Source organism: Stegodyphus dumicola, chromosome X2 (assembly GCF_044657685.1).
Source record: "Stegodyphus dumicola isolate Sdum_Otavi_A_Nest chromosome X2, ASM4465768v1".
NCBI lineage: Eukaryota > Metazoa > Arthropoda > Arachnida > Araneae > Eresidae > Stegodyphus > Stegodyphus dumicola.
In genome coordinates this window covers 137,955,657-137,983,313 of record NC_140781.1, presented here as the reverse complement: position 1 = coordinate 137,983,313, position 27,657 = coordinate 137,955,657, and the positions used below count along the sequence as shown (strand labels likewise).

The 27,657-nt window shown below is 33.7% G+C and overlaps 1 protein-coding gene across 5 annotated transcripts in view; it reads right to left on the bottom strand.

Moving 5' to 3' along the window:
- Positions 1-27,657, bottom strand: part of LOC118192698 (teneurin-a-like) — a 1,025,489-nt gene that overhangs the window by 550,165 nt on the left and 447,667 nt on the right. For all 5 annotated transcript variants that reach the window (XM_085809689.1, XM_085809693.1, XM_085809690.1 and 2 more), the window contains one exon: positions 22,869-23,074. In XM_085809689.1, coding sequence (XP_085665815.1) covers positions 22,869-23,061 — 193 coding nt within the window. In that variant the 5' untranslated portion in view covers positions 23,062-23,074. The remainder of the gene's footprint in view (positions 1-22,868; positions 23,075-27,657) is intronic.

The following is a 27,657-nucleotide window of genomic DNA, read 5'->3' as shown; positions in this document are numbered from 1 at the left end:
GAAATTATCTCCAAAGTCGTGAAACGATGCTGTGAGCAATTCCGAACTCTGCAGCCACAGTTGTTACACTACGGCCTTCCTCCAACTTCCCAATGATTCGACCTCGGGAAAAAGCATCCAGATGTCGTCTAACAGATTGATTATTCGCCATTTCTCGCTGAGGCAGCAACTCGGTGTGATTTTAACTGCTATACGGCGTGCAATCTCTTTGCCAGAAAGACTGATCTTACACCGACAACATGCTTTATACTACTCAGACACTCCCCCATTACGTTTACCTGCATATCTGCGCATGTGCTACCGTACATCATCTTACTTAATCTCCTGATTGGTCTTTCTGTCCGCTCTGCCTCTTCGTTCAGCTGATATGCTAATTTTTCGACTTCGTCCTTAATTTTTGCACACCAGTGTATTCTGAAATGTTACTGTCCAATATTCAAATGTTCAAATAATAATAACATTTAATATTACCATGATTTTGTCTATAGGAAAACCAATTTAGTTATTATTATTTAAAGCTGAATGCAGATATTTCATTATTTTACATAATTATTACATAATTATTACATAATATGATTCTTAAAAAAAGTTGCTCTTCAAATATAAAATGCAAAAATCTACAAACAAGGGGTACAGTCTATAAAATATTTTTAATCTAATAGGAATGGATGCTGGTACCATTCTAATAGACATCTTTTGACATAAATACTGAGTGTAAAACGATTACTCTTCCATGCTTAAGTCTGTAAACTTATATATATGCAATCAAGAACTTACATTTTACATAGAATCAACTGTTTATCATGTTGTAAGTATTCAAATTTTCATGCACCAAGTATTCTTAAATTTCTAAGGCTAGAAATTCCTAAACAGTTTTGTGTTTTTGTTACTGTCTTGTTAAGCTCATTTTAAAATAATTTTGCAAAAGAAGATTTTCTATATAAATAAAGATTGAAATTGTAATAATGTTAACCAATAATTGTATAGTCATAACGCATTTTCTCCCTCCATCCAGCATGTCTTCGTGGTGCAATGGTAGCACACTCGGCGCGTATTCGAGAGGTCCAGGGTTGGAGTCCCGGCGAGGACTTTGCACATTTTTCCCCTCTCCTGCTGCAAAAGAACCTAATGACTCTACATAGTAACATTATCAATGTTTTACAATTAAAAATATAAAATATTGTAAAACACAGGAGCTTTTGCAAAACATGCAATAGGTACATATATAAAAACAGTTTTATACTTATATATTTAATCTTTATATATACAGTAGTACCTTCCAATTAAGGACACCCACCGGGTGAGACGTTTTGTCCTTTCAACGACTTCGAATCAAAGACGACGAGCTTCGAATCAAAGTTGTACAAAATTTTTATAATAAAAATATTATCAGCTGCCATCGGTTATACCTTGTGAGAAGTATTATTAATACTATCGCAGACAGTATACCCCTTGGGTTATAAACGATATTTACCAAGTACAGTTTATGAAAAAACAAACAAATTGCTTAAATTATTATTTGAAGGGGTTATCGATGTATATGATTTTGTGTTAAATCCGGTATCTGTTTAATGTTAGCATGGATGTAGTAATCTGGTATGTTTATTCCAGACATCCTGATTATTTTAAAGAGCATATAATATGACATGAGATGAATTCATTTCAGTCAGCTCATAATTAATAAATTTAATTTGTAGGACATCGTAAAGAAGTCCATGACATATGATTTAAATTATCATATCATATGATCAAAAATTCTAAATCCCTTAGGAAAGCCTTTACAATTTTCCAAGGAGATCTAAATATTCGTATTAAATTTTCACTTAAAGGCCTTACTCTTGTGAACAGGAAAATTTAGAAAGCTTGTAAACTAACGCTTGAGTTAAGGTTAGCACAAGGAAACAACTATAATATTCAATAAATGTTTGAGTTTGTACGCTACCCATATTTTCTACTATTCAATTTGAGATTTGTTAATTAAATAATTTCTTGATAAATAGCAGAATAGCTTGCGTTACAAAGATTTTCTATCCAATATTCTACCGAAAACAACATGTAGTCCCATGCCTCAACTCCGTGAGGTTGACGGAAAGATGAGAAAATACTAACAAAGATTCAAATAATTATTGTTTAATTTCTAAGAATGACGTTTTCAGTACGAAGACCAACCCTCAGAGCTTGAGTGTTGGCCCTGTCTGCAATTACTTGCTCCATTGCAAAATTCTTTGCTAAATATCTTTGCTATTCCTTGAAACAATCTTTCCTAAGAAATATCACCATAGCATTATGCTATCTGCAGAAAATAATGGTTGTTGTGATTAATCAATTTAACAAATTTCTTGTAACCTTCAAAAAGCATACAGTGTTGCAAATTCGGTATTTCAGAGGATCCCCAAAATTCTTTAAAATGCATTTTGGCTACATAGATGCGAAAATTGGAATTAGCAGAGCAACGCATGTTTATACTAATTAATTTCCAAATCTCGAGCTGTAGAAATAAACATTGAACTCATCTTAAATCATAATTGATTTTTATATTTTCATAAATTCTGGTTTTAGGATTTTAGACGTTTTTAAATACATATTTTAGTTTACAGCTTTTTATCTTCCATCTTAAATTAATCATTTTATAAATTCTGGTTTTAAGCTCTTAGACATTTTCAAACGTGTATTTTAGTCTACGGCATCTCGTCTTCCAAACCAAATGAAGTCAGATTTTAATGAAATCAGAAACATCCATTCCACTGAAATGTTGCAGATTTGTTATCCTGCTTGTAAATTAGAATAAAGAGAAAGTGAGGTTAGCAGTTCTCGTGACTCAAACATGTTGATTAGAATGCAAACTTGCCACGACCTTGCTCCCTCCACGATACTTAACAATGATGCAGACCCTTCCGACACTAATTGCTATTCTGCGGGTTGAACTGTCATCGATCCCGAATTGAGGTTCTGTTAGGCCTTTTAATTCAAGATCAAATACTGTCTTCTAAATTCAGAGAACAGAGGTATACTCTTTACTCAACCCGAGAAAATAATCAAGTCTATTTTACCTGTAAGCAAAAACTAGTTATTTATTTGATTACATACGGCTGAGTCGTGATAATACTTGGTAATTTAGAGTAAAGTGATATCAAAAGCATTCACAGACATTAAACTTTGCCCTCGCATGTAACGAATTAAAGATATCAAATTTACTTATCATTGTCTTCAAAAGTCTGTCTTGATAGGTATTATTGTTATTAAAGTCATTAATATTGCCTTTATAATCATCGTTTTGTTAGTGTCTTTGCATCATATTTATATATTTTCATTATAATTATTTTTATTGTTTTAATAATTGTGCCTTTATTATACTCGTATTATTGTCTTTATAGTCATTATTATATATTGCCTTTATAGATATACTATATTCATAGTCACAGTCTTAGTTATAGTCTTAGGATAATCATTATCATAGTCTTTATGGTTTTGTTATATTGTCTATATAGTCATTATTATATATTATCCTTACAGTCATTATAATTTGCTTTACAAAACGCATTTTAAAACTGTTTTTATAAATATAAATATATATATATATATTGAATTAAAGTATATATTAAATACAATCTATGAGTTAAAATTTGTTTCCGCTGAGATACAGACCCAATGCTTTTTTATTATAGACGAGTTAGCTACCCATTGAACTACAGAAGCCACTGACTACATTTTTATAATAAAAACTCGGAACTTCATGCGACGGATGAGATTTCCGAAATTATACGAAATTAAATTTACGTTCTTGAAAGAAAAATTTTAAATGGAATCATTGGGACCTAATTGGAATGGATTTATATATTAAATAACTAAATTAAATAAAATTATTCAGTTAAATGAAGTGGGAAGTTATTTACCCTTTGATTTAAAATTCGTTAGCAGTAGCGAATATCTTTATTTTTGCCTATGACATCAGTGTCAATAATGTACTCTGTATAAACCTTATTTTGTAACGAAAGAGTAGATAAAAATGACGAAATTCTATTTGATGTGAGCAATGTTGAAATAAATAAAGAAGGGAGATTTTAAGCGAGTTTGCTTATCGATGTGATAAATGATGTGATTTGATTTTTAACTTGTTTACGGACCAAATTCACAAAGTTGAATAGTGGAGACAAAAGAAATATTGTACGACAGTTATCTCCATTATTTATTTAGAGAGAAAATGTCATATGAAATTTAGAACTAATATTATTTTTACGTATTGATTTTCTCCTTGACCTCTCAAATTTCAGATTATTTCAAACTAAAAATACTTCGGAAATTAATTTTACATTTCATTTGTGTGTGTCTGAAATTCAGCCATTTTCCACTTCCTAAGATCATAATTTGTAAATCAGTAAAAAAACAGAAATTTAAGTTAGCTAGTAAAATTTTAAGCGGCGCTCAAATGCTTCGTATAAAATTATACATACGTCTGTATTAACCTAATATACCAAATATGGCGACAAAAACTTTGCATGTGTTCAGTCATTATTTGGTGAATAAATATTATGAAATGATCAGAGTAAAATTACGTCCATGTGTTCTAAAGAATGGGGAAAATATTATAATCTACTAGAACAGAGAGTAACTCTAATTTTTAATAAAAACTATCTTTGGAATAATAGCTACGTGTTATTTCGAATAAAATTTAAATCGGGAAGTACATATCGAGTGGTTTTCATTTCTAAGCTACGAAAGCTTTATGCTGAAAAAAAAAAAAAAAAAAGAAAAAAAAAAAAAAAAAAAAAAAAGAAACAGAAAAGAAACAGAAAAGGAAAGGCTCAGAAAATGTATTAAATTTATTCAAAGCATATGAAATTGTCTGGTTTCGCAACCCTCTACGAATTTGCGTTTCGACTCCAACCACACTTTTTCAATACGTTTCCGTTTCGAAAATTGATCGAAAAGTCTTATATTCCCCCAAAAAAGATAAGATATTTCAACGTCTGTCTTTTCGTCCTCTTCTAAAGTAAAAAGCTTGTGGAATTCTAAACGCTTCCTCCGTTCGACAAGTAAAAAGAGGAAAATATATCGCCTTAACCATTTGAATCTCCATTCATTTAGAATTTCATAGTTTTGAAAACGCTAAGTAGTTTAGTTTAGAGACTTCGCGCTCATATTTTTCCCTCGCATAAAAAACGAAGACAAATCGTAAAAATACAGACCGGAAACGTTTTGCAGTACGTAAGTTCCTTAAAGTACAAATATTTTTAAACGAGATCCTTAAGCACAGAAATATTTTGTTAGAGCAAATGCGGTATGTGTGTATTGAGGTTATTTATGTGGTACTTAACGCAACAAAATAACCTTTTACGCATTACATTGGATTCGAATAGTTTAATTTGCCTAAAGTTATGTTTCGCTTTAGAATTAACGAATGCTTGATTTGCATACTTAACAATCACTATTTTTTTTTTCAGGAAAACGTACTCGAAATAGTTTGTAACGTAATTCTATACTATTAAAAACATTATCAATACGCGAAATATGACTCTAATTCTCTTGTTACTTTTACAGTTAAAGTAATCATTTAGTATATGTAGGAATAAGACTCATCGGTTATATTTTGCTTTTCTTTTTTCTCGAGAACTGCAGAGTTAGCATTTGTAAATTTGTGTAAATACTTTCTTGCATCTCGAGAATTGTTCTCTGTACGTGCTTTATATTACTATGAGTTATATATATATATATTATTTTGAATTGATTTAAATTTATATATAATTATTATATTCATATACAAAACGCTAAGTAGTTTAGTTTAGAGACTTCGCGCTCATATTTTTCCCTCGCATAAAAAACGAAGACAAATTGTAGAAATACAGACCGGAAACGTTTTGCAGTACGTAAGTTCCTTAAAGTACAAATATTATTAAACGAGATCCTTAAGCACCGAAATATTTTGTTAGAGCAAATGCGGTATGTGTGTATTGAGGTTATTTATGTGGTACTTAACGCAACAAAATAACCTTTTACGCATTACATTGGATTCGAATAGTTTAATTTGCCTAAAGTTATGTTTCGCTTTAGAATTAACGAATGCTTGATTTGCATACTTAACAATCATTATTTTTTTTCAGGAAAACGTACTCGAAATAGTTTGTAACGTAATTCTATACTGTTAAAAACATTATCAATACGCGAAATATGACTCTAATTCTCTTGTTACTTTTACAGTTAAAGTAATCATTTAGTATATGTAGGAATAAGACTCATCGGTTATATTTTGCTTTTCTTTTTTCTCGAGAACTGCAGAGTTAGCATTTGTAAATTTGTGTAAATACTTTCTTGCATCTCGAGAATTGTTCTCTGTACGTGCTTTATATTACTATGAGTTATATATATATATATATATTATTTTGAATTGATTTAAATTTATATATAATTATTATATTCATATACAATTATGTACATTATTATTTCAATACATTTCAAGCTCCAAAACTATGCGTTTGAAGCCGTTAAGTGTTTAAAATAAATTCAGCAGAACCGAAGATATCTTCTCTTGATTTTATGAGACCTGGTGATAACTTTATTATTTTGGGCCAAATAATAACGTGACGACTTTTGTAAGCTACCAGAGTTTCGACTTGAAAATTCTTGAACTAATTAAAAGGAACACGCAAGAAATCCCCTTCCCGTCTGCAAGAAAAATATAAAGGGATTTTTAGTGAGTTTCAATATTTTTAGTAACAATACCTAGTTACTGAAAGGTTTACAAGGCCCAGATTTATAGCACCCCTGATTTTAGTCCATCCCCGAAAAAAAAAAAATTAACTCTTCCAATCCTCGATATTCTTTGATGATACAAGGAAGGTGTATGCTGGGAGCCCCAGAAAGAATGCTGTATAGAAACTATAGAAAGTTAGAAAGAGTGCTGAAAAAAACCTTTATGCTGACAAGGCTCATGTTTTGCCATATTCAGTCAGCGATAGACGTCTCTATGTGTTATATAGTATAGCGAAATATATTGTGTTCTACGATGCGAATCTTGACTTTTGACGTTATATGTTTTCAACGCTAGTTTTCAAATACTTACGATTTTGAATTTTTGAAATTGCATCTATAGACTTTATAATTTTTGTTTAAGAACTGCTGACAGGATCTTAAACATTGTTCAAGGATTGCTGACAGTATAACTACTGTAGTTACATTCGCCTTCTTTTTTTTGTGCGAATGAGTATAAGGATTATTATTATAAGGATTATGTTATTAAACATCAAGATTTCTTACATTCAAAGCTTATTAAGGAAATCACACTCACAACAGCATCATTACATAAGAAATGGCAATCACTTTGCTATAGCGCTAATTTTATTTCATTTCAACAGTATCCCTAAGTTATATAAGAAATCCCATTTTACTGACATGTGATTTTACTAATAAAACTAGTCATTAGGTTTTTATCGCAGACGGAAGCATAACAAATCAACAACGCTGTAGGAGGGATTCGAACTCCAGGTTTTCCGATGGCTAGCCGGACGTGCCTCCAGTTACACTCCAAAGGCAAAAAATAAGGAAAGTTCTTTGCATTCTTCTCCCCCCCCCCAATTAAAGTAAGATTGACTGGGGAGGAGGGGATCCAGTCGCTAAATCCAGGTGGTAATGAATCATAGTCCAATACATTTTAGCTCCAATTTGCACAGTCATTAAGTACTTATCGGAGCAGGAAACACGAAAAATCAGCAAGGCCCTTACCGGGCTTCGGATTCTGAACCTCCTGATAGACATTGTAGTTACACCACGAAGGCACGTGGTAAGCAAGGAGAAAATTGCTTGAAAAATTAAATGTATGCAACTTCAATAAATGTTTATGCGACTCAACGTTTCAAAACTAAATATAAATATCATTTTTAAACTTGCTATTTTTAGATCGCAAGCAGTGAGTGAATTTTTCTAGTGGTAAATGTTTTCTGAAACATGTGGACGGCTTCTAAATTAAGAATAATAAGTACTATAGATCCACTGCAAATCTAGATAATCAAATTTTATCCAGTGAATGTGTGAATGAATTGTGATTAAAGAATGCTGCCTTTGAGCTCCTGAAGATTAGAATCTAGGTGCTAAGAACTAGCACCTAGATTCTTGTCTTAGCAGGAGGTCTATCTAGATTATCAACATGTACTGAAAGCGATATTAATTCCAAAAATGAATAAACACGTCTCACATTCCCATGCATTTCGGAAACGACTTGAGGTCTATTCTTTCGGAAAAACTTCAGTGAATACAAGATCGTGGTAATTATTTTTATGCGAGTGTAACAACAGATTTTTAAGAGAAGTTTTTGTATCATTTGCTCCTTACATAACTGGCTATCTATTTCGAAATTTTAAATGTTTCTTGTACTTGAATTCTTGCAATTAACTGAAAACTGAAAGTATCAGGAAATCAAGCCAATTGTTGTGCTTTTTGCTATTTAGTATACTTTAAGCTCTTTAGAGGATCACAACCTTAAGTAAATAAAAATTCTTACAGAAGGCTTAGAACTTTAAATTAATTTAATTTAGGTTAGCTAATAGGGCAGAGCAATTCCCAAAAGGCTACCTGTCTTACAACTGAGACCTTTAAGGAGGTGTGTGTTTCTAAGGTGTATTCTCTCGTATTCATTTTATAAATGGTGGGAGTCACTATAAACTTGTGCATCTGCCACTTTTAGCCACGGAGAATTGAACCCAGGATGTAATACTGTAATCAATTTTCATATACTCAGAAACACCCATCTCATTTTTGATTTATAGCTTTCTATATTAAACGCCTCTCATATGCCGACTTTTAATTAGAGGATATTTATATGAACATTAGATAGATGGTAATGACTTAAGCTTTTAAATATTCACTAATGTTTTTAATCTATTTAACACCTGTGTAAGATTTCTCAAAGATATTGTGTTTTGCCATTAGATAGTAAAGATTCCCAAGCGGTTCTCATTGAGTGAAAAATAATTTCCAGTGTCAATTACATGATGTTACATGATGTGAGTTTGTGAAACAATGTAAACGAATGCGTAAACATAAAGAAACGCAGAAGCGATGATTTTTTCTTTGTAATCAATTTTAAAATTATAGAGGAAAATAAACACTTAAAAATTTAAAACTCTTATTTAGGGCAAACCTACAGCAGTATAAGGTTGATTATAGTTAAAGTTACTCTATTTAGATCTACACAGAACTCGCTCTGGTCGACTCATTTTGTTGAAGCTTTATATATGTTACATGGACCATGGGAAAAAGGAAACTGCAATAAAAATTATAGTTAAATTTTCGACTATTAGATGAGTAGGAGGCGCATGAAGAACAAAATATACAGACAGTTAAAATGTGCTTCTGCCAATCACACATTCAAAGCTTGTAATAGCGCGAAGGTTTTCTCGATCATTTGCAGCAACATGACGTTTTATGCTTGCTTTCAGTTCAGGCATAGATATGATCTTTCAGGAATCCAATCAACCAGAAGTCACAGAGATACAAATCCGGAGAACAAAAAAGGTCTGGCAGTCGTAGAACTTCTCGAAATCACTCCATCATCTCCAAAGTGGGTACGAAACAGTAACTTCACTTGTCCGGCAATGCGAGATGGTACACTGCCTTGCAAGAAGAAACGTTCTAAACCTCTCTAAACGTTCTCGCTTTTGTAAGGCAGGAATGAAGTGCTGCTGAAGAAGTTTGCAGTAACAACCACCCGTGATGGGGCACCTTTGAAGGCCATGAGGAGTGTTCTCAAAGGAAAAGGGGCCAAGAATGAAATCAGCAGTAAATCCACACCATACAATAATATAAGCAGGATGCAAAGACCGTTCATGCACAGCATTAGGACTTAACAGTATCCCATATGAGACGGTTTAGAGATGGGGTTTTCAACCGGTGCTCTAAACTGTCTCATATGGGATACTATTAAGTATACGCAAGAGAAAAATAGGTGGTACGCAAAGAAGCAAATAATTTTTAACTATTAAATTTAAAAATTAAAACCCTAACATCCTTATTGAGTTTTTTCTCTAAAACTTGTAAATTTATACGATTTGGACTTTGTTCAAGAGTGGTGGTGTAGTAGTACTTTATAGTGGTGGTACTTTAGGTTTTCATTTTTGTTTAGATGGTACGCGTTAGTCAAAAGGTTGAGAACCGCTGCTAAGCTGCTAACTGTTCCATCTAGGTTTAATTGCGACTCGTCCAACCACAAAATGTTCCAAGTCCATGCACTGTTAACGGCTATTCTGGCCAAAAACAACGAAAGAAATACTATTACTAACAGTCAGCTTAGAATGAAACTGTCTACGGAAAATGCAAAAAAGAAACTAATTATGTGTAAGATAACAACTGTGTAAACTGGTGATGCCTGATGCGATAGTATGTGAGCGTTGTTTTTATCGAAGTAAGTAATTTAATTATTCTTCATCGGGAATGTATAAATATATCTGCAGTCGGGAATATGTAAACAATATACACCGTATCTACGAAAGTCCTGACTCAGCCTTTAATTCCGCAAACATTTGTTGTAGATATATGCTTCCAGTTATAGAAATGTTTTAAATGATACACATATTCAATTTGGGAATTTCTAAATTAAAAACAAAAAAGTAAAATTTACGAAATATAATTTATAACATTTATCCGGTACCTATAATTACTATTAGGAAAAATTATAAAAAATAAAACACAAAATGTTTGAATTCCATGCAACAAAAATTAATTGAGACATTTAATTTTAAAATTTTGGATATTTGACGTCATTTTTAACTTGCCTTAAGAGGTCGGTTAACAAATAAATTTGAATAACTCTAGGTTCATGTTTTCCCCTTATATGCCATTCTGTAATATCCTTTTGTAATTTACTAGAGTGTAAGGTTCTTTAATTTATAATTTTGCTACAAGTGGTACGACGAAAGAATTTTCACGCAATTAATTTATAAGATCTCAACCCCTAAAATCAAGTTATTACTATTCTCCCACGCACTTTTCTGACTTCGGAATCATAACTTAATAATCATGCAAAACACTTTATTATACTGGAACTATTTTTCATTTTTATTTCAAGCAAATAAGGTTGCCTATTTGCCAATATTGAAGCCTGTCAGTGTGTTCTAAATCAGAAATTCAATAAGCTTCTGTGGATAAGATCGCTTTGAAAAAAGTACGGTAAGACCCCGCTTAACGCTGTTTCGGTTTTGCGCTCTTTTATTTCAACCCGGGGATTCCCCGAAATTGCTCGCAGAGCTAGGTTTCTAAATAACATATCCGAAACAGTGTAGTTGTGTTTCTTGTTTGGTGCGGTGCTGTACGGACGCATTTTTATCATTTAAAACATTTGTTGACATTATTGTAAATATAAATTTATATAATACTAAAACGATTAATACAGTGGCAAATATTATGATCTTTAAATTTTATCATGGGTGATAATAAAAAACAAGAAAAGAAAGCAACCAGAAAAAGCATTTCACTGGAAACTAAAATGCAAGTGATTAGAAGATTAGATTATGGTGAACGTCAATCTCAAATTAGTGCTGCATTGAATTTGACAACTTCAACAATAAGGACAATTCTTAAGAATACAAAGAAAAAATACTGTCATCGGCAATTGCAACTACGTCAAGCTCTGCAACTAAAATTACTTATTCTAGAAATAACATTATAGAGGAAATGGAAAAACGACTGTCTATATGGATTGACGACGAAATTGAACGCAATATGCCATTAAGCCAATCTATCATAATGCCTTCTTGACAAAAAGGCAGAAAATTGGAAACACAGAATAGACTGAATGATCTGACTGACTGAGAATTTTATTTGTTTTTATAAGTATATTCGTTTATACTGTTTTTATTTTTGTAAAAAAAATAAATGTTTGGTTTTATTTTTATTAAAAAACATTACTAAATTTAATACCTAACCAGTTTTCTATCCATCTACCTCTAACCCCATTATTTACATGTTAAGATAGCCTCGTTTAGCGCTGTTTCGCATTACGTTCTACTTTGATGGAACGTACCCCCCGCGTTAAGCGGGGTCTTACTGTACATGTATGTTTTCAATGATCAATACTTTTCACGATAATGTGTATAAATTATTAGTCCCTTAGTAACATAATCTATTAAGATCGAAAATGTTTTTCGAAACTGATATTTTAGCTTTAATTACGTACAAAAGCAAATATTTCCCTCTTCAGTACATGGTACGGCTCTTGAATATGATTTCCAGCTTTAAACATTTTTTTTTCATACGGGAGTTTAAGTTTTATAACTTTTTTAAATTCAGTTTTAAATTTCTTTTCTTAAATATAAATTAAGAGACGGAGGAAATGTATAAAAAGTTAGATTTCATAAAACATGAATATTTATGCCATTTCATACATTTTTGTAATAGAAGTTTATGGCTATAACTAATGGTTGCCGAAACACGGGTCGGCTAAGGACTTTTTTTTGGCACGGTGTATAAGCATTAAAAAATTGCTAAATTGTAAAAATAAATCAAGTGTGCTGCTGCTAATCTTCTGATTCAAACTGAGCCTTTTGCAACAAATAAAAGGAAAACATTGTTTTGATATATACTTTTTTTTTTGGTTTTGAATGCTAATTATGTAAGGTTTATCCTGAGTTTTTAACAATTATCTTTAGTTAAAGCTATTTTCCTATCCCTCCTAATTTCAGCTTACAGTTGCGGTATTTAAGTCGAAGTTCAACTGACTTCGTTTAAAAGCCAAAGATTCTGACTAAAGCACATTTACCCCATACACTCTCTCTAAGCTATTACTACGATCGGTCGTATTTCAGGCCCTTGATAGCTTCGCCAGTCTATTTGATATCTAGAGCCCAATTACTTAGAATTTTGATAGCTTCAGCTATATCTTTTTAACTCAGCATTAGTTAAGTTTTATTTCTTATTACTCTTGAGTTCAAGCCCAAGTGGAGACTTTGCTGTACGCTCTGAGAAAGGAGCCGACTGTTCAATTCTTATTTTGAGAAATAAATGGTAATTAACCCTTCTTGAGTTTTAAGTATCCGTTCCTGAACTAAAGCGAATATTCACTTACCTGTTCACGAGGTTCTTACACATTTAGCTGTTAGATATGAGGTTGGAAACCCACAATTAAATTACATAGCCAAATGAACTTATTACCTATATTTAACTTTTTGAAAATACAGGTAAATATTTAATAGCATTTTCCTACCAGTTATTCCTCTTTCCTGTTTTTTTAACCGCCTTCGGATTAACCGTAATTTTGAGTTAACCGTGAACTATTCTGTTGTCATCCCGGTTTATTCGGGTAATTGTTATAAACGCATTACTTCTTTCTATAAGAAAACGACTTTATTTAAATCCATAGAAACAGATTAACTGAAATTATTTCAGTTTTCTTATTCCTAACTAAATGCAAAAACTCTTTTAATACACAAAATGCGTATTAATAACAAGTTATGTATACATTTGAAATGCTATACTTTGTTTAAAGCTGTTGTAACTTATTATTATTAAACTATTAAACACGGATGCTTAAAATTTCCATACGGAATAAAATGGAATAGACTATCCATAAAATGTATAATCAACAAGCATCATCCGTAAGTATTTTCACTAAATAAATGCATACACTTTGACATAAATTTATCTTACCCTCATCTATATGGCGATGAAGAAAGAAAAGAATAATTGTAATCACGCAGGAACGGTTAGTTATCCATCTTGATAAATGTCATCTATTAGTCGGACACTTGTTCTGAGCAATGCTGCAGGATCAGCAGAAATATGCGCAACTGATGTCCAAATCAACCATATAAATGGATTACCTTTGATAATAAGAGTCACCAGAGTCCGTTTAGTAAAGAGTTTGCGAAGTTGAATGGATTTTTCTTTTGTCTTATGATAGTTGTTTTAGTGTTTGAGATCCATTAGGATTCTAGTTTCATTTCTGTTCAGCTACCTAATGTGCAAAGGGAGAAGAAATAGCAGCTTATAAATTGAACGCAAATGGATTGTCTAGGCAATAAAGTAGAACTATAATAAGCGCATTACTTAAAAAAAAAAAAAAAAAAAAAAAAAAAAAAAACTTATTGCAATTATAGTATTCTTTATGTTATACATATCAACTCTACTTTCAGAGCCCTTTCTATGCTACTTGAATACCCTTCATATTCATTATAATTACACTCTTGCCTTGCAATGCGCATCGTTGAATCTATTTAGTTTAATTTTGATGCAGTTTTCTTGATATTTTATTATTGCTCTGATACTATTGTTTATTAAAAAAGAGACACATATATACTATTGATAATTTCAAATATGCTAATTATTTTTCTATTATTATTCAAAACATTGTAATTAGTATAACAGCTACACCAAAGGCAGAATTAGAGTCGAGAGTATAATAATAAAGATGATACTGCTGTCTATTGAATCACACTGGGAGGACCTTTCAAAATAAAACACATACTGTGTTTTAAACCTAAAAATAAATTTTTGTTATATGTTACCTCTGTTGTATGTAAATATACATTGCTGTTTAGTTTAGAATTGTTTGCATTAATAGGAATATTCTGACGTTATTCTGTTTTTACAGAAAATAAACAAAGCAAAACAAGGAAAAAACGTAACTCTGGCAGTTTCTCCATTGAATTAAATATGCTAGTTTTATCTCTTATAACAATCTCTTCCCTTGTTTTTCAAAATATATATTATCAAAAAATAATTTTTAATATGTGTCATTTGTAACGTTTGTTCCGCTTTGCAGTCATTCAGCAGTGACAAAACACTTAGAAGACATTAAGCAAATTATCGCTAAAGTAACAAATGAAACATGAGAAAGGTGTAAAAGACCCTAAAACTTAGAAGAACAGAAGGCACATCTGGTGCTTGCAAAATCAGCCAACCTCTTGTGACGGTGTAACTTAAAATAAACAGTCAGTCATTTAAATGAAATAAGCTAGTAGCTAAAGACTACACAAATCAGTTTAATGCGAAGTTGACGCAACTTAACTTTAATCAGAAGTTGGCGCAACTTAACCGCAAATTATCGCTAAAGTAACAACTGAAACTTGAGAAAGTGTAAAAGATCCTAAAACTTAGAAGAACAGAAGGAACGTCTGGTACTTGCAAAATCAGCCAACCTCTTGCGACGATGTAACTTAGAATAAACACTTAGTCATTTAAATGAAATAAGTTAGTAGCCAAAGGCTACACAAATCAGTTTAATGCGAAGTTGGCTCAACTTAACCAGTTTGGATATGAAAATATCGGAAGTCATAATGTAAGGCCAAAGAGTACAAATCTTAGCTACCTACCTATTAAAAAGGCCTCGAGAGAAAGAACACGCTTTGTCTCACAATCTAAAATCCTCACTTTAAATACACGCGAATTTATTTGCGTTCTAGTCGGAAGAGGGAAGGAAGAAATGAGAGTAAAGTTCCAAACATAAAACAATTAGTTAATTAACATAGAGAAGCCTTTCACATTCTACACATTTGTTTGTTTATTGAAATAACTAATTTAAGTGTCATATTCCTTTTAGGAAAATTTACTGCAGTTGAAAAGCAGCTGTTGAAGAAGGCATGTTTTCTTGTTGGAAATACCAATTTCGCTTATATATCCTTCTGCAGAATAATGCTTGCCATGCATTCTTCTATAGTGAAAAAAAAATTGTTTTATACTTCTCAACAATTTTTAATCCAATGATCATTCTGAATATAAAATATTGGAATGATGATAAATTTATAATATAATATTAAAATGTTAATGCATAAAATGTTAGATCTCGCTGTTATAAATATACAGATTTATAACAAGCCTACCAATGACCGAGTGAATAAGACAGGCGAACACGGATAGCTCTACCCGGGTTCTAATCCTGACGAAAGATCTGGCTGCATAGGCGTTTGAAACGTTTTTCCCATGCTTAACGGAAATGCAAGACAGGTTCCCACGTATGGAATCTTCCAAGAAGGCATTTCTCCCCTTAGGCAGATAGCTTTAATGCGCTTTGTCGAACTCATTTTTGTGATTATTTATCTCGACTGATAGTAGCATGATAGCATGAGATCAAGTCAATGAATTTTACCGTGGTAAACAAGGGGCGTTGCTTCTGTCGTTGGCTTAGGCCTTGGGCACTTCATAAATAACGAATACTTAAGGCCTTGGATACCTATACTTGAGCACCTATACTTACGTCTTCGGTACCTCATATTACGAAAGTGTCCAGCTCAGTCCCAACTTTGATGGGAAATCACTTGAAAGAGCGCATTGAATAGTTTTCTACACCTCTTCCCCTTCCTACCAACTTCTTTCTTTTGGCTATACAATATTTTAAGTACCGCCTTGTCGCTATACACTTATAAGCATCCTAACCTTTTCTGGGATTCGAATCTGGACCCAAAGCTATGGGAGTCAGCTCCTCTGCCAACATACTTATAGGGCGACATATCATAATTTTAATAAAACGTAGCTCTTTGCTCTGAGAAAGTTCTTCGCACAGGCACTTCTTCCTTTAAGGGAAAACCTGACTGCGCTTTTCCGTAATCGGACAGTCTATCAATCGATGCCTCGAATCTATTAACCGACTAGTAGACTAGAAAAGCCAAGTTATTTATAAAATGCAATGTTTAAAGTCTTAAAATCGCGAATGATGCGCACCCAATTTTATTTCATGAATAATTCGATATTTTTTCGAAGAAGTCCTTTTTTACTGATCCTCTCACGAAAATAACACTTCAATAATTCATCAGGTAATTATTGACTGAAACACGATTTCAGGGCCTAGACCAAATTGCCTCCGGTCACGGACTTTCATCTTCAAATTGGACTGGAAAATGAGATCGGAGGAAAAGGATAGTTTTTGAAAGAGGCGAGGCGATGAAATGGTGAAAATGTTTCAGTCCCTTGGGTCCCTGTAAGCCTCTTTGGCACCTACTCTAACTCGGTAACTTAGTGCTTTTCCATCGCAGTATAATAAGACTACTCACAGAGGACTTCGAAGCAAGTAACGAGATATTCCTCAGAAGACAAGCTATGGAAAAGGGTGCACTCAAAGAGAGTCAAAGTAATCTTACGAAGCATTGATATATTTTGAAACTTGCACTTCGTATCTGTTGAATTATTTTTATTCTAGTCAGTCGCTCAATTAAAATGAAAGATTATGCTGTTAATTCACTATGCTGTTTTCCTTAAAGATATAGTTCACCGTAAAGGTTATGTTAAATAATTTCTTAATCATACAAATATTCCAATAAATAAAACATTACCAGAAAACTAACCTATGAGACAAATTGACAAAAAGATAATTTTGTGACAATTACTTCAAGTTTTTACTTCAAGTTTTACTCAGTTAAGCTTAGTTTGAAACACTGTCTTGTCTTCCCTTTAATTCACGTCACATATATATTGCCTCATAACAGAAAATAACATAAATTAAAGCATGCACAAGAAAGTTTAATAACGGATGTTGCAATTTATGCTCTCTTGCTCGAATAGTCACCTAACTTTTCGTAATTTCTAATGTCGATCCAGGTATGTAATTAGGATATAGTATTAGTTGGTTTGTTTGGTATTTTTTTCTAACACTGTAGAGACATTAGGTTCTTTTGGAAGCAGGCATGATGGAAAATTAGCAACGCCTTCACCAGGGATCGAACCGCGGACCTCTGAAATACGCGCCCAGCGTGCAGAGCACCGCACCACGAAGGCATGCCAAGAAGGCGGGAGAAATAACTTATATACTCCCCTCTTAATGGGAGACTGCGGTTTTTAGGGCAAATCCTGGGTAAGGAGAATCATCATCCAACAACCTTTTAGTTCGGGCGCCACTGTAGAGTCATTAGGTTATTTTGGAAGCAGGCTAGATGTAAAATTAGCAACGCGTTCGCCGGGAATCGAATCATGGATCTCTGGAATACGTGCCCAGCGTTCAGACCACCACACCACAAAGGCATGCCAAGAAGGCGGAAGAAATACCTTATAACATCAGTCCATAGGATAAAGTATAGTAGAGTAGGATAAAGTATATTATTAGTCGGTTTGGTGTGATTTATTTGGTTAGGGCAAAGCACATGAGAGCTATCTATCTGAATGTTAGGGATGCTTTAATGGATGGCTTTAGAAAGCAAATTGGTTTGTATTCAAGTTACACATGGGGAAATCCACGAAAACACTTTTGCAGCTAGCCCATTCGCCTGAAATCCGATCCAGGTACAGCATTCAGTGACTTTACTGCTCGACCGCTGGTGAGCCCTTTAGTATGACCTGCAGGACGCATCAAATCCCTTTTCCATCCGAAGTTGGTAAATGGTAACTAAGGTTAAAATATCTTGAGTGGTTAACTGAGGCTGAAATTCCTAGAATGATTAGCTTTCTAGGAATCATTTAGTTAAAATAAGTTAAAATTTTAGACTGATTAGCTAAGGTTAAAATTCCGAGAATGATAATCTAAGGTTAAAATCGGCTGTCTTGTTTTAGAACACTTGATTCTGATACATGAAGGCAGTTCATCTAATTGTCACCAGGTACTTTCGATAAGTAATCGATTCTTTATATTGCAAATTCTCGTTTTACTTGTAACCCACCAAAAGTGAAGAAAAGAAAGAATGCGTGCTGAATTTTAAAACGAGCTTTTTCAATTTGTTTGTAGTCAGAGCAATAACTCCGCTGATATCTAAGAAAAAATCTTAATAGACTATAATTAGGTAATCATAATTTTAAGTTACGAAAGACATTGTAGTGTCATTATCTTAACTTCTGAGTAGGAAACGTGAAAAATGAGGAATGCCCTCACTGGGATTCGAACTCTGAACCTCTCGGTTGCTAACCAGACATGCTTCCAGTTAGACCACGAAGGCATGCGATAAGACAAGAGAAAATATATTACACTCCTCTTCACTTTAAAAGGTCAACTGAGGAAGAGGGAATCCAATAGGCAAATACTGGTAGTGACGAATTCTCATCCACCAGAACTTAATTCGAGGGCTACTGCAGAGAGTTATTTCAGAGTAGAAAATGTAAAAAATTAGCAGTGCTCCTGCCGGTTCTCAAACTATAGATATACTGATTGCTAGCCAATTACGTCACGAAAGCACGCGGGGGACAATATTTAACTATTGTATGGGCCATATATTAGTCACTTTTTACACCATTTCTAGTTGTATTTGCCACGCCTTTGCCGAAACACATAAAGGTGGTTGATTATTTTATTTTTATTGTATTATACGAGGATACTTTCCAGAATATTCTACCCGCTTAATATCAGTTTCTTGCTGTTTGTTCCCTCATGTCGTCTAGCTAGCTGCTAATAAAGTGAGTGAAGTCGGCATTACGAAACTGAACGAACACCACAAAAATAGATAAAGACAGCAACTCGTGGCGAATTTATTTAGCTGAATATGTTTTTAATCTATTCCAGTTTGTTAGGTTTATTTTGCCTAACACAATATTTTTATGCTAATTCTTTTCTGTACCTTCTCTTTCTTCCATCAACCTTCACCAGAATGCATACTAGGTTAAGTTTCAGTAGCAAGCCAATTTGTTCCTTAGAAAGAGAGCTATGGCAACGCACCAAAAAGCTTTTTATTCCTGAAATGTCTACCTGTCAGCTGATCTAAATTTCTATGACCTCAGCTGATCTAAATTTCTATGACCACAAATAGTGGTGACTAATTTTTGTGAACTTGTAATTGCATTAGAAGACATAGCTATTTAATGAATATCTTACCTATGTTTTCCCTCTTAACTGTGGTTTTGGAGTTTTGGACTTCTAGTAAGCGTGCGAAGAGGATAATTTGTCTGAAACACAAAAATTCAAAGCAGGTAAAAGTTAGTACTAAGGCTAAAACAATCCGCCTTCACAGAGCAACCGATCTCACTGCAGTTTGATTTGCCGACTAAGTAAATGTGAAGAATCAAAGCTATTTAGTAGTTTCTCCTTAATTTTCTGCTATATTTAACGGACGTAACTTTAAAAGTCTGTAATTATGTCGGATATTGTAACGAAGATACGCAAAATTATTTAATTTGAAATTATGAATAGTTTAATGAATTGCATACATGGAAGAATATAAACCCACTTCATGCATTTATTATTTATGCAAATTTACTTAGCCATCAAAGTCATTAACAACTTTTCAATGTGTTTTCTGAGTGGAATAATTTAATCCTGAAAGACTAGGAAGAATATTTCTGGGAATTAATTTGATCTTTTGAAATCAGCGTTTTAATGCATTTAAGTGCATGAATATCTATTTAAATATTATTTTAGAAGATTCTGTAAGTTTTAAAATTTCATGGACTTAAGGAAAAGATCGCTTAAATAAATAAGTGACTGCTAACAGAAATGGCTAACATCAATATATTATTTATCTACTTCATTTAAATTTGATAAAAATTGTTTCAAAATATGATACGTATGCTTTCTATAAATCTTTTGATAACATTTATTCTTCTGAAGCAAAATATAAAGGATTGACATAAGTTCACCGAAATAACGATATTTATTCAACAAAAATCGTTGTCTGATCAACTTCAAAGAAGACTATAAATAAAACAAATATATAGAGTACTTCCAAGGAATTTCAACAAGAAACCAATTTGCTACGTCTGGACTGAAAAGAAGCCTTTTCACTTCCACCTTTCATTCCTGCTATTCATAATATGAAAACATGATATTTCTACCTTAAAGTGATTGCACAAATATTGTGAAGCGATTTACTTTTATTGAAATATTCTTTGTTGCACAAGTCTTCAAGAATTCAAGTATTAATTATTCTCCTCAGAGTAGCGATTTGTGCTGTAATGAAACTAGAGAGAAACAATTATATTTTCTTCATCGGATTATAATATTATCTATATAGTTGTTAATAACAGAGATTTCAAACATTAAAATCTGGAATATAAAAAGAGATTCTTTTATTGACTTTATTTTACTTCATCCGTCGTAATAGACGTAGAAGTCCGAAGCTTCAATTCTAGGCTCGAATTTGGCAGGATGTGATCTAGTTCTGACACATAGGATCATTTACAGAGGTAATATTCAGTGATTCTGAACGGAAGATTAATCTTCTAAAGAGCAGCAGGGAAACTAGAAATCGGCCGGCTAGATGGGTCAGAGGGAGGAAGGGCCCCCTGAGAGTTTTCCTTGTACTGCGTTACTTCATGGTGGCGATTATGGGTTGTATATCCAAGAACAAATTAAAGTCTCCCCTTGCTGGGGTGATAACCGATACAAGAGTTAACATGACTATTGGCCAACCTGATGAAGACAGATTCTTGGAAGGCCGATTCTTGAGAAATTTCTCAGTCTTCATGCTGTGGCTTATGAACGGAATTGTCCAACCTGATGAAGACAGATTCTTAGAAGGCCGATTCTTGCAAACTCAGCCTTGATGTTGCGGCGCATGAATGAAATTACCAAACTGATAAAGTATGCTCTTGGAAGACCGCTTTTGGCTTCATCCTTGGTGCTATAGAATATGAATTCAGAGGAAATATCAGCGTGCAGGAAACAAAGTCTGGATTACGTTTGAAAAATATTACTTAAGAAAAAATTACTTTTTATCCCTTAATAGCATGAATCGCAAACAAGGCACGCTATTGAATTTTTTAACTACCAATTTAAAAGTATTTGAATACCAAAATCTAAAATAAATGACAGCAAAACAGAACCTGGGTTTTGGCAGAAAAATCCGTTTTACCAGGCACTACAGCCATAAATGTTTAACACATGGGTTTACTTTTTAGCCCATATCTAAAGACGAAGATGTGCGTCAGATGTTTATCATTTGCCATGAAGGTTTTGCAAGTGATGGTAAGAAACCGTCAGATTTTACCACATTTGAAGTCTAAATATTCTGAGCTGAAAAATAATCCATGCGTATTTTGAGCGTAAAAAAATACGATTACAAACAAAGGAATTCAAACAAAACTTTGTCCAGAATAAGTTACTACGGAAATTCACATACTTAGTTGCACTTTGGATTCTAAAACAAAAAAAAAAAAAAAAAAAAAAAAAAAAATCATTTACCACTGCAAAAATTTAATTAAGCCATCGGTTCGTTAAATGTTTTCACAAATGTTACCAATCGGAATGCAAAAAACCTTTTAGAAACGCTGCTCTACACTGTTACCTCCATTGCCTTGCCTGGCCATTGCTGCTCTTTACTGCCGGTATTTTAGGTATTTTAGGAGGCGCTGTACCACTGGATGAACTTAAGAATATTTTTTAATGTTTTTTTTCTATTTTTCGTATCTTGTAGCTAGCATTGCATCTTATTTTTTGCTTGTAAGTCAGCCACCCTTTCTCTAATTATAGAATTGTATCATCGGCAATTTAAATAAAATTATAACGCATATTAATACAATTTCAGTACAAATGATAGTGATATGAAATGAAAAGTACAAGTACGAATGAAAATGTGTTACAGTCAGTAAATTTTTTTAAAGTAGAACGGTTGCGAAATTAAAATTATAAGTTTACCAATTTTCACTTTCATATTATTTTTCCGTATGTTCCTTGCTAAGATCAAAAACAGTATTTTCGGTAATGCATTTTTCTATTAAATGCTTAATTGCAAAGAGTATGCAGTCTTAAGTTCGTAGAGACATTAGGTATATTTTTGGAAGTAGGAAAGATGAAAAATAGCAACCGCCTTCGCCGGGAATCGAACCACGGAACTCTGGAATATCGGCCCACTGTGCAGAACCACTACTCCACGAAGGTACGCTAGGAAAGTGGCAGAAACACCTTATAAGTTAAAATAAATATAATTTCGTTATTTATTTGTCGGCAGTCGACAAATGAGAAGAGGGAAGAGGCCTCTAACTACTTCCTACAGGTGACCAAGTAACATAAGTTATTAAAACTAAATCTGATATTTACTTACCAGAATCATCTTTTCTGAGGTCTTGATTGTTCCTTGAAGGTTCATCATATTGTCTTTCTTCATATCTATATGCCTGCTTTTCCAGATCCTCGTCATTGTCAGAAGAACTGTAGTCTTTCCACTCATGGCTTCTCTGTCGCCTTATTCTTGAGCTAGGCCTATTTAGACGGCCTGCTTTTCCGACAGAATCCATTAGATCTTATTATCTGTGAAAAGAAATAAACATTAACGCAGATGCAAACATAAAAAAGCCATGAAAATTCAACTAAGCATTATATAAATACTAATAGCTTACGTTTCTTTTAAGAAATGGGTCAGTCTTAGGTAATTACGCTAAGGTATCATTTAAATTTCTAAACCAATTATTTTATGTTAATTCCTTCATCTATCAGCCTCGTTTTCATTTCTCTGCGGGAATGTACACTTCCAGGGCTCGGGATATTTAAATTATGTAGAAAGAAGGAAATATTTAAAGGAATGTTTTGGAGAGTAAAATCACAGAGCGTATTCTGCCTGCTTGAAGGCCACATTGCTAACTTTTGATTCTCTAGTGATCAGTATTCTGCGGCGTTGAATTATTCTTGTCATTAGTCTTGTTTACGTCGACTTCGGCCACAGCCAGCTTGCGCGCTAGTTACACTGTGAAATTTAATTAGTTAATCCATTATCTTTGATTTGAAGGCAAAGCTATTGTCTTCTGTAACCACAAATTGGTGCAGTCTGTTAAACTTTATTTGGATTAATAAAGAGTCCTTTACATCCCTGTCTCTGTGGTACTTATATGACACAGTGAACTCTAAAAAAACTCTGTGAACTCTAAAAAAATGTTGATTAAATTCAACATTTTTTTAGAGTTCTGGTTTAATTGCATGCTACCTAAGAAAGCCAGATCTTATAGTACTATTATTATTGCAAGTCAGTGAGATAAGCAAACTAAACTTACAAAAAACTTACATTAAGTTACGGAAATATTTATTGAACTGGAAACAGTAAGTATTTTGCCTCGAGATCGTTTCACAAAATTTAACTTTACGACGTACCCACATCATGATTTAATATGAATGCAATGTTTTACTCAGCTTATTTAAGTTATTAGCTTTGCAATAATTACATTATCGATTAAAAGTATAGAACTTAGAAGAAAACTGAGAGAACTAAGCTCAGGATGAATGAAAAAAAATGAAGGTTAGTAGTGTAACTGAAGCTAATGTAGTGTTAGTTCGCTGATATCGCAGCTTATATTAGCACGAACTTTAGTTATTATTAAGGTAGTTAACTTGATAGAAAAGAAAATATTGCTACATTGAAACAAGGACGAAGTTACATTTAGTTGGCAAAATTAGTTTATTTAAAATGTATTATTACTATAAACGCTGCTTTTTGTTAAAATAAAAGCAATACCCTTGGTTTCAAAAGAGTGATATAATTTACGCTTTGCTTCTCTACGTCTCAGATTAATATTTCAGTAAAGGAATTGGCTGCAGTGTTTTTTTCCCGAATTTTATCTGCATGGTTGGTAACCAACTGAGATCCGCGAGCTTCATTCATGTATTAGATTGTTCCTTGGTTAATAAAATTAAAGATTATTTATTATTGTTAGTAATTACAAACGTTCTGGTGTATGTATATTCCCATCCTTGGGGCTGCTTAAACGTGCTTTCTAAAATTCCGTTAGACTATTAGGTATTTCGGGCCAAAAAATACAAATAATCAGCTGTGCTGTCGCTGGGATTCTAACTACCGTTTTTCCAGTTGTTAGACGGATGTGCTAAACACTTTTACCACGACAGCACACACAGAAGAATGATAAACATTCTTACAGTCTCCACATTGAAAGGGGGGATGAGCAGAGGCATGAGACTTGGTTGACGAAATCCTTATGGTGATGGACCCACCATATTTTAGTTTTAATGCCACCTCAGAGAATCTAAGCTTTTCAAAGCGAGGAAACATAAAAAGTCAGCTGCGTCATCGACGAGTTTCAGAGATCAAAGATCTACCACCCGCTTACTGGACATATTGACAACTTTCACTAAAAGAATACGAAACTTCCTTACTATGTCACTGGAATAAGTGGGCACTGACTTTAAGAAACCAATGTTCTGAGAAAAATATCCCAGATAAGGCAAAGAAATCGACTGAAAGTTGGTCAGTCGTATGTACAGAAAATGGCTGGCTATACACCTTATAAGATATTTCTTCCGCCTTCCTAGCTTGCCTTCGTGGTGTAGTGGTTCTGCATGTTGGGCCGGTATTCCAGAGGTTTGTGGTTCGATTCCCGGAGAAGGCGATTGCTTATTTTTCATCCTGCCTGCTTCCAAAACTGCCTCATGTGTCTACAACCTAAGAGCCATTATATTATAACTAACCTCTACATAACATGTGAGACCAAATTTAGCCTGAAATCTTCCAGAAGGCGGCGTGGCATTGACTCCACAAGGTGCTGATACGTAGTCTGAAGAATCTAGTACCAAGCGCTCACCAATTGGTTCTACGATTCCCGCATATTGCGAGGGGGTAGCGTGGCAGCACGAATTTGGTTTTCCAGGTGGGACCACAAATGCTGTATTGGAATAATGTAAGGTGAATTTGGAGGCCAGGACATGACTTGAAAGTCACTGGAATGTTCTTTGAAACACTCCCTGACGATTAGACACTTATAACATGGTGCATTATCCTGTTGGTAAATACCATCCCCACGCCGGAAATATTGTTGTTATGAATGGGTGAACCTGGTCTGCAACGATGTTCACGTAGCGCACAGAGATCAGGCATTGTTTTACGGGGATTATGGGTCCTAATGTGCTATTGCCCACACCAAAATACCCCCGCCACTGGACGGAGACTATTAGTTAAGTCTCCGTCCAACTGTGCATACAGGAGCCAGAGTCTCGTTTGGAAATCGGCGTATTAGCACACACCCGTCGATGTGATGGACCAGAAAACGTGATTCGTCGCACCATGCAACTTTCTTTCATTCTCTTAATGCCCAATTCCGATGTTTCTTGGCCCATTGCAGACGCAGCTGGCGATGACGTGCCGTCAGTGCAGGGATATTCTTCGGCCTCCGGCTGCGTAGGCCCATACGCAGCAATGTACGCTGCACAGTGTGTTAAGAAACTGTCTGGGTCGCCCTATTGTAGCTGGTGGTGATTTTGGTTGTTGTAGCTCTTCGGTAACTGTGAACAATGCATAGTAACTTATCTTTCCTCTGGAATCACTGCGCCGTCGACGACACACTGCTGGCCAGCGACTTGTCATTTCACCATCCATACACCACTTTCCATGTGAACATTTGATGTTGTAGCGCGAATACTAGGACTACGAAGATTACGTTTAAGAGCGAAACTGGTGATTACACAGAATATTAAATCTTCAGTTTTTTTATTAAGAAATTCTATCAAAAGGATGCAGGCCATATTTAATAGATAATAGTAGTTTTCACCCTTACACAGAAACCCTTATAACATAAAATTCTCCTCAGGATATCCTGAAGATAATGCTCATGGGATCAGCGTACATCCTCGGCAGATCTCAGATTATCGCCTTAAGTTCCCAAGCACATCCTTCCGAGTGCTTAATGTCTCATCCCAGTATATCACAAAGACAACCTGTTTGTGTCTCCTCGAGAGTGTACGGGATATGGTGAGGATTTTAAAGTCCTAGTTACAATATCCTCAGCACATCTCAGAATATTTCCACAACACACACTCCCGAGTACTCAATGTCTTATCCCAGTATATTCTTAAATACCACTCTAGCAAATTCGATAAAGCTAAGTCACTAGAAGAACTGAGAATAAATGTTCTAATAATGTTTGTCGATGGAAGCCTCCATAAATATGCAGTGCGAATACACTCAGGATGTTATATAATGCATTCATCAAAAGCATTTAAGAATCAATATCTTCAAGACACTTTCATATATCCTGGGACACAGCAACTTAGCATCCTTAGAATGCTAAGTTGCTGAGGCTTCAGGACATCTGAGAACTAAGATCCTCAAGATATTCTCAGTATATTCAAGAACGTTTTGATATAAAGAGAACAACATAAGCATGAGAATATTCTGTGTTGCGGGGGGGGGGAATAAAATAAAATTTCAATACGCGAATACAACCAGAAAAAAATATTAGCATATGAGAATTTCAAATTAAGTCGTTATCTTTTTATTTATTTATTTATCATTGCTTTTGTTTTATTCACTTTCTTTGTTACTTAACATTATTAGATAACTTTCCGACTCTTTCTTCGCTTATCTCTAGTTTTTTATAAGTTTTTTAAATACTTTTTCTACACTTACCTGCCTCTTTTAATAGCCAATTTAAATTTCTGGCCAAAAAACTGTACATTTTGCCAAGGAAATTTAAAAATGTTTCTTTTTAGATTCCTCATTTCTATGCAATTAAAGGATTCTTTGTGTTAACATACCCTAAAATACTTTAACCCCCATCTCCGTACATTTTAAACGTTGAGTGCAATGAAGCTAATATGTCCATGTAATGCCGTAAGCTGTTTTCTAAGATTTTATGTTTTGATCTTTAAAATAATTTTCTCAAGCGTAAAGATTTCCTTAAATCTAAAAAAATGTCAATTATGATATGAAAAACGGTACACTGAACACAGATATTGTTTACGATGCTTTTAAAAAAGAGTTGACTCACTTTTTTTTTTGAAAATATACAGAAAGATGTTTTTCTTAAAACTTTTGATCACTTCCCAGATTTTTTATGTGCTCTGAAAAACTACTTTGTCCAAAACTTTAAAATAATGTCAAAAAATGTACAACT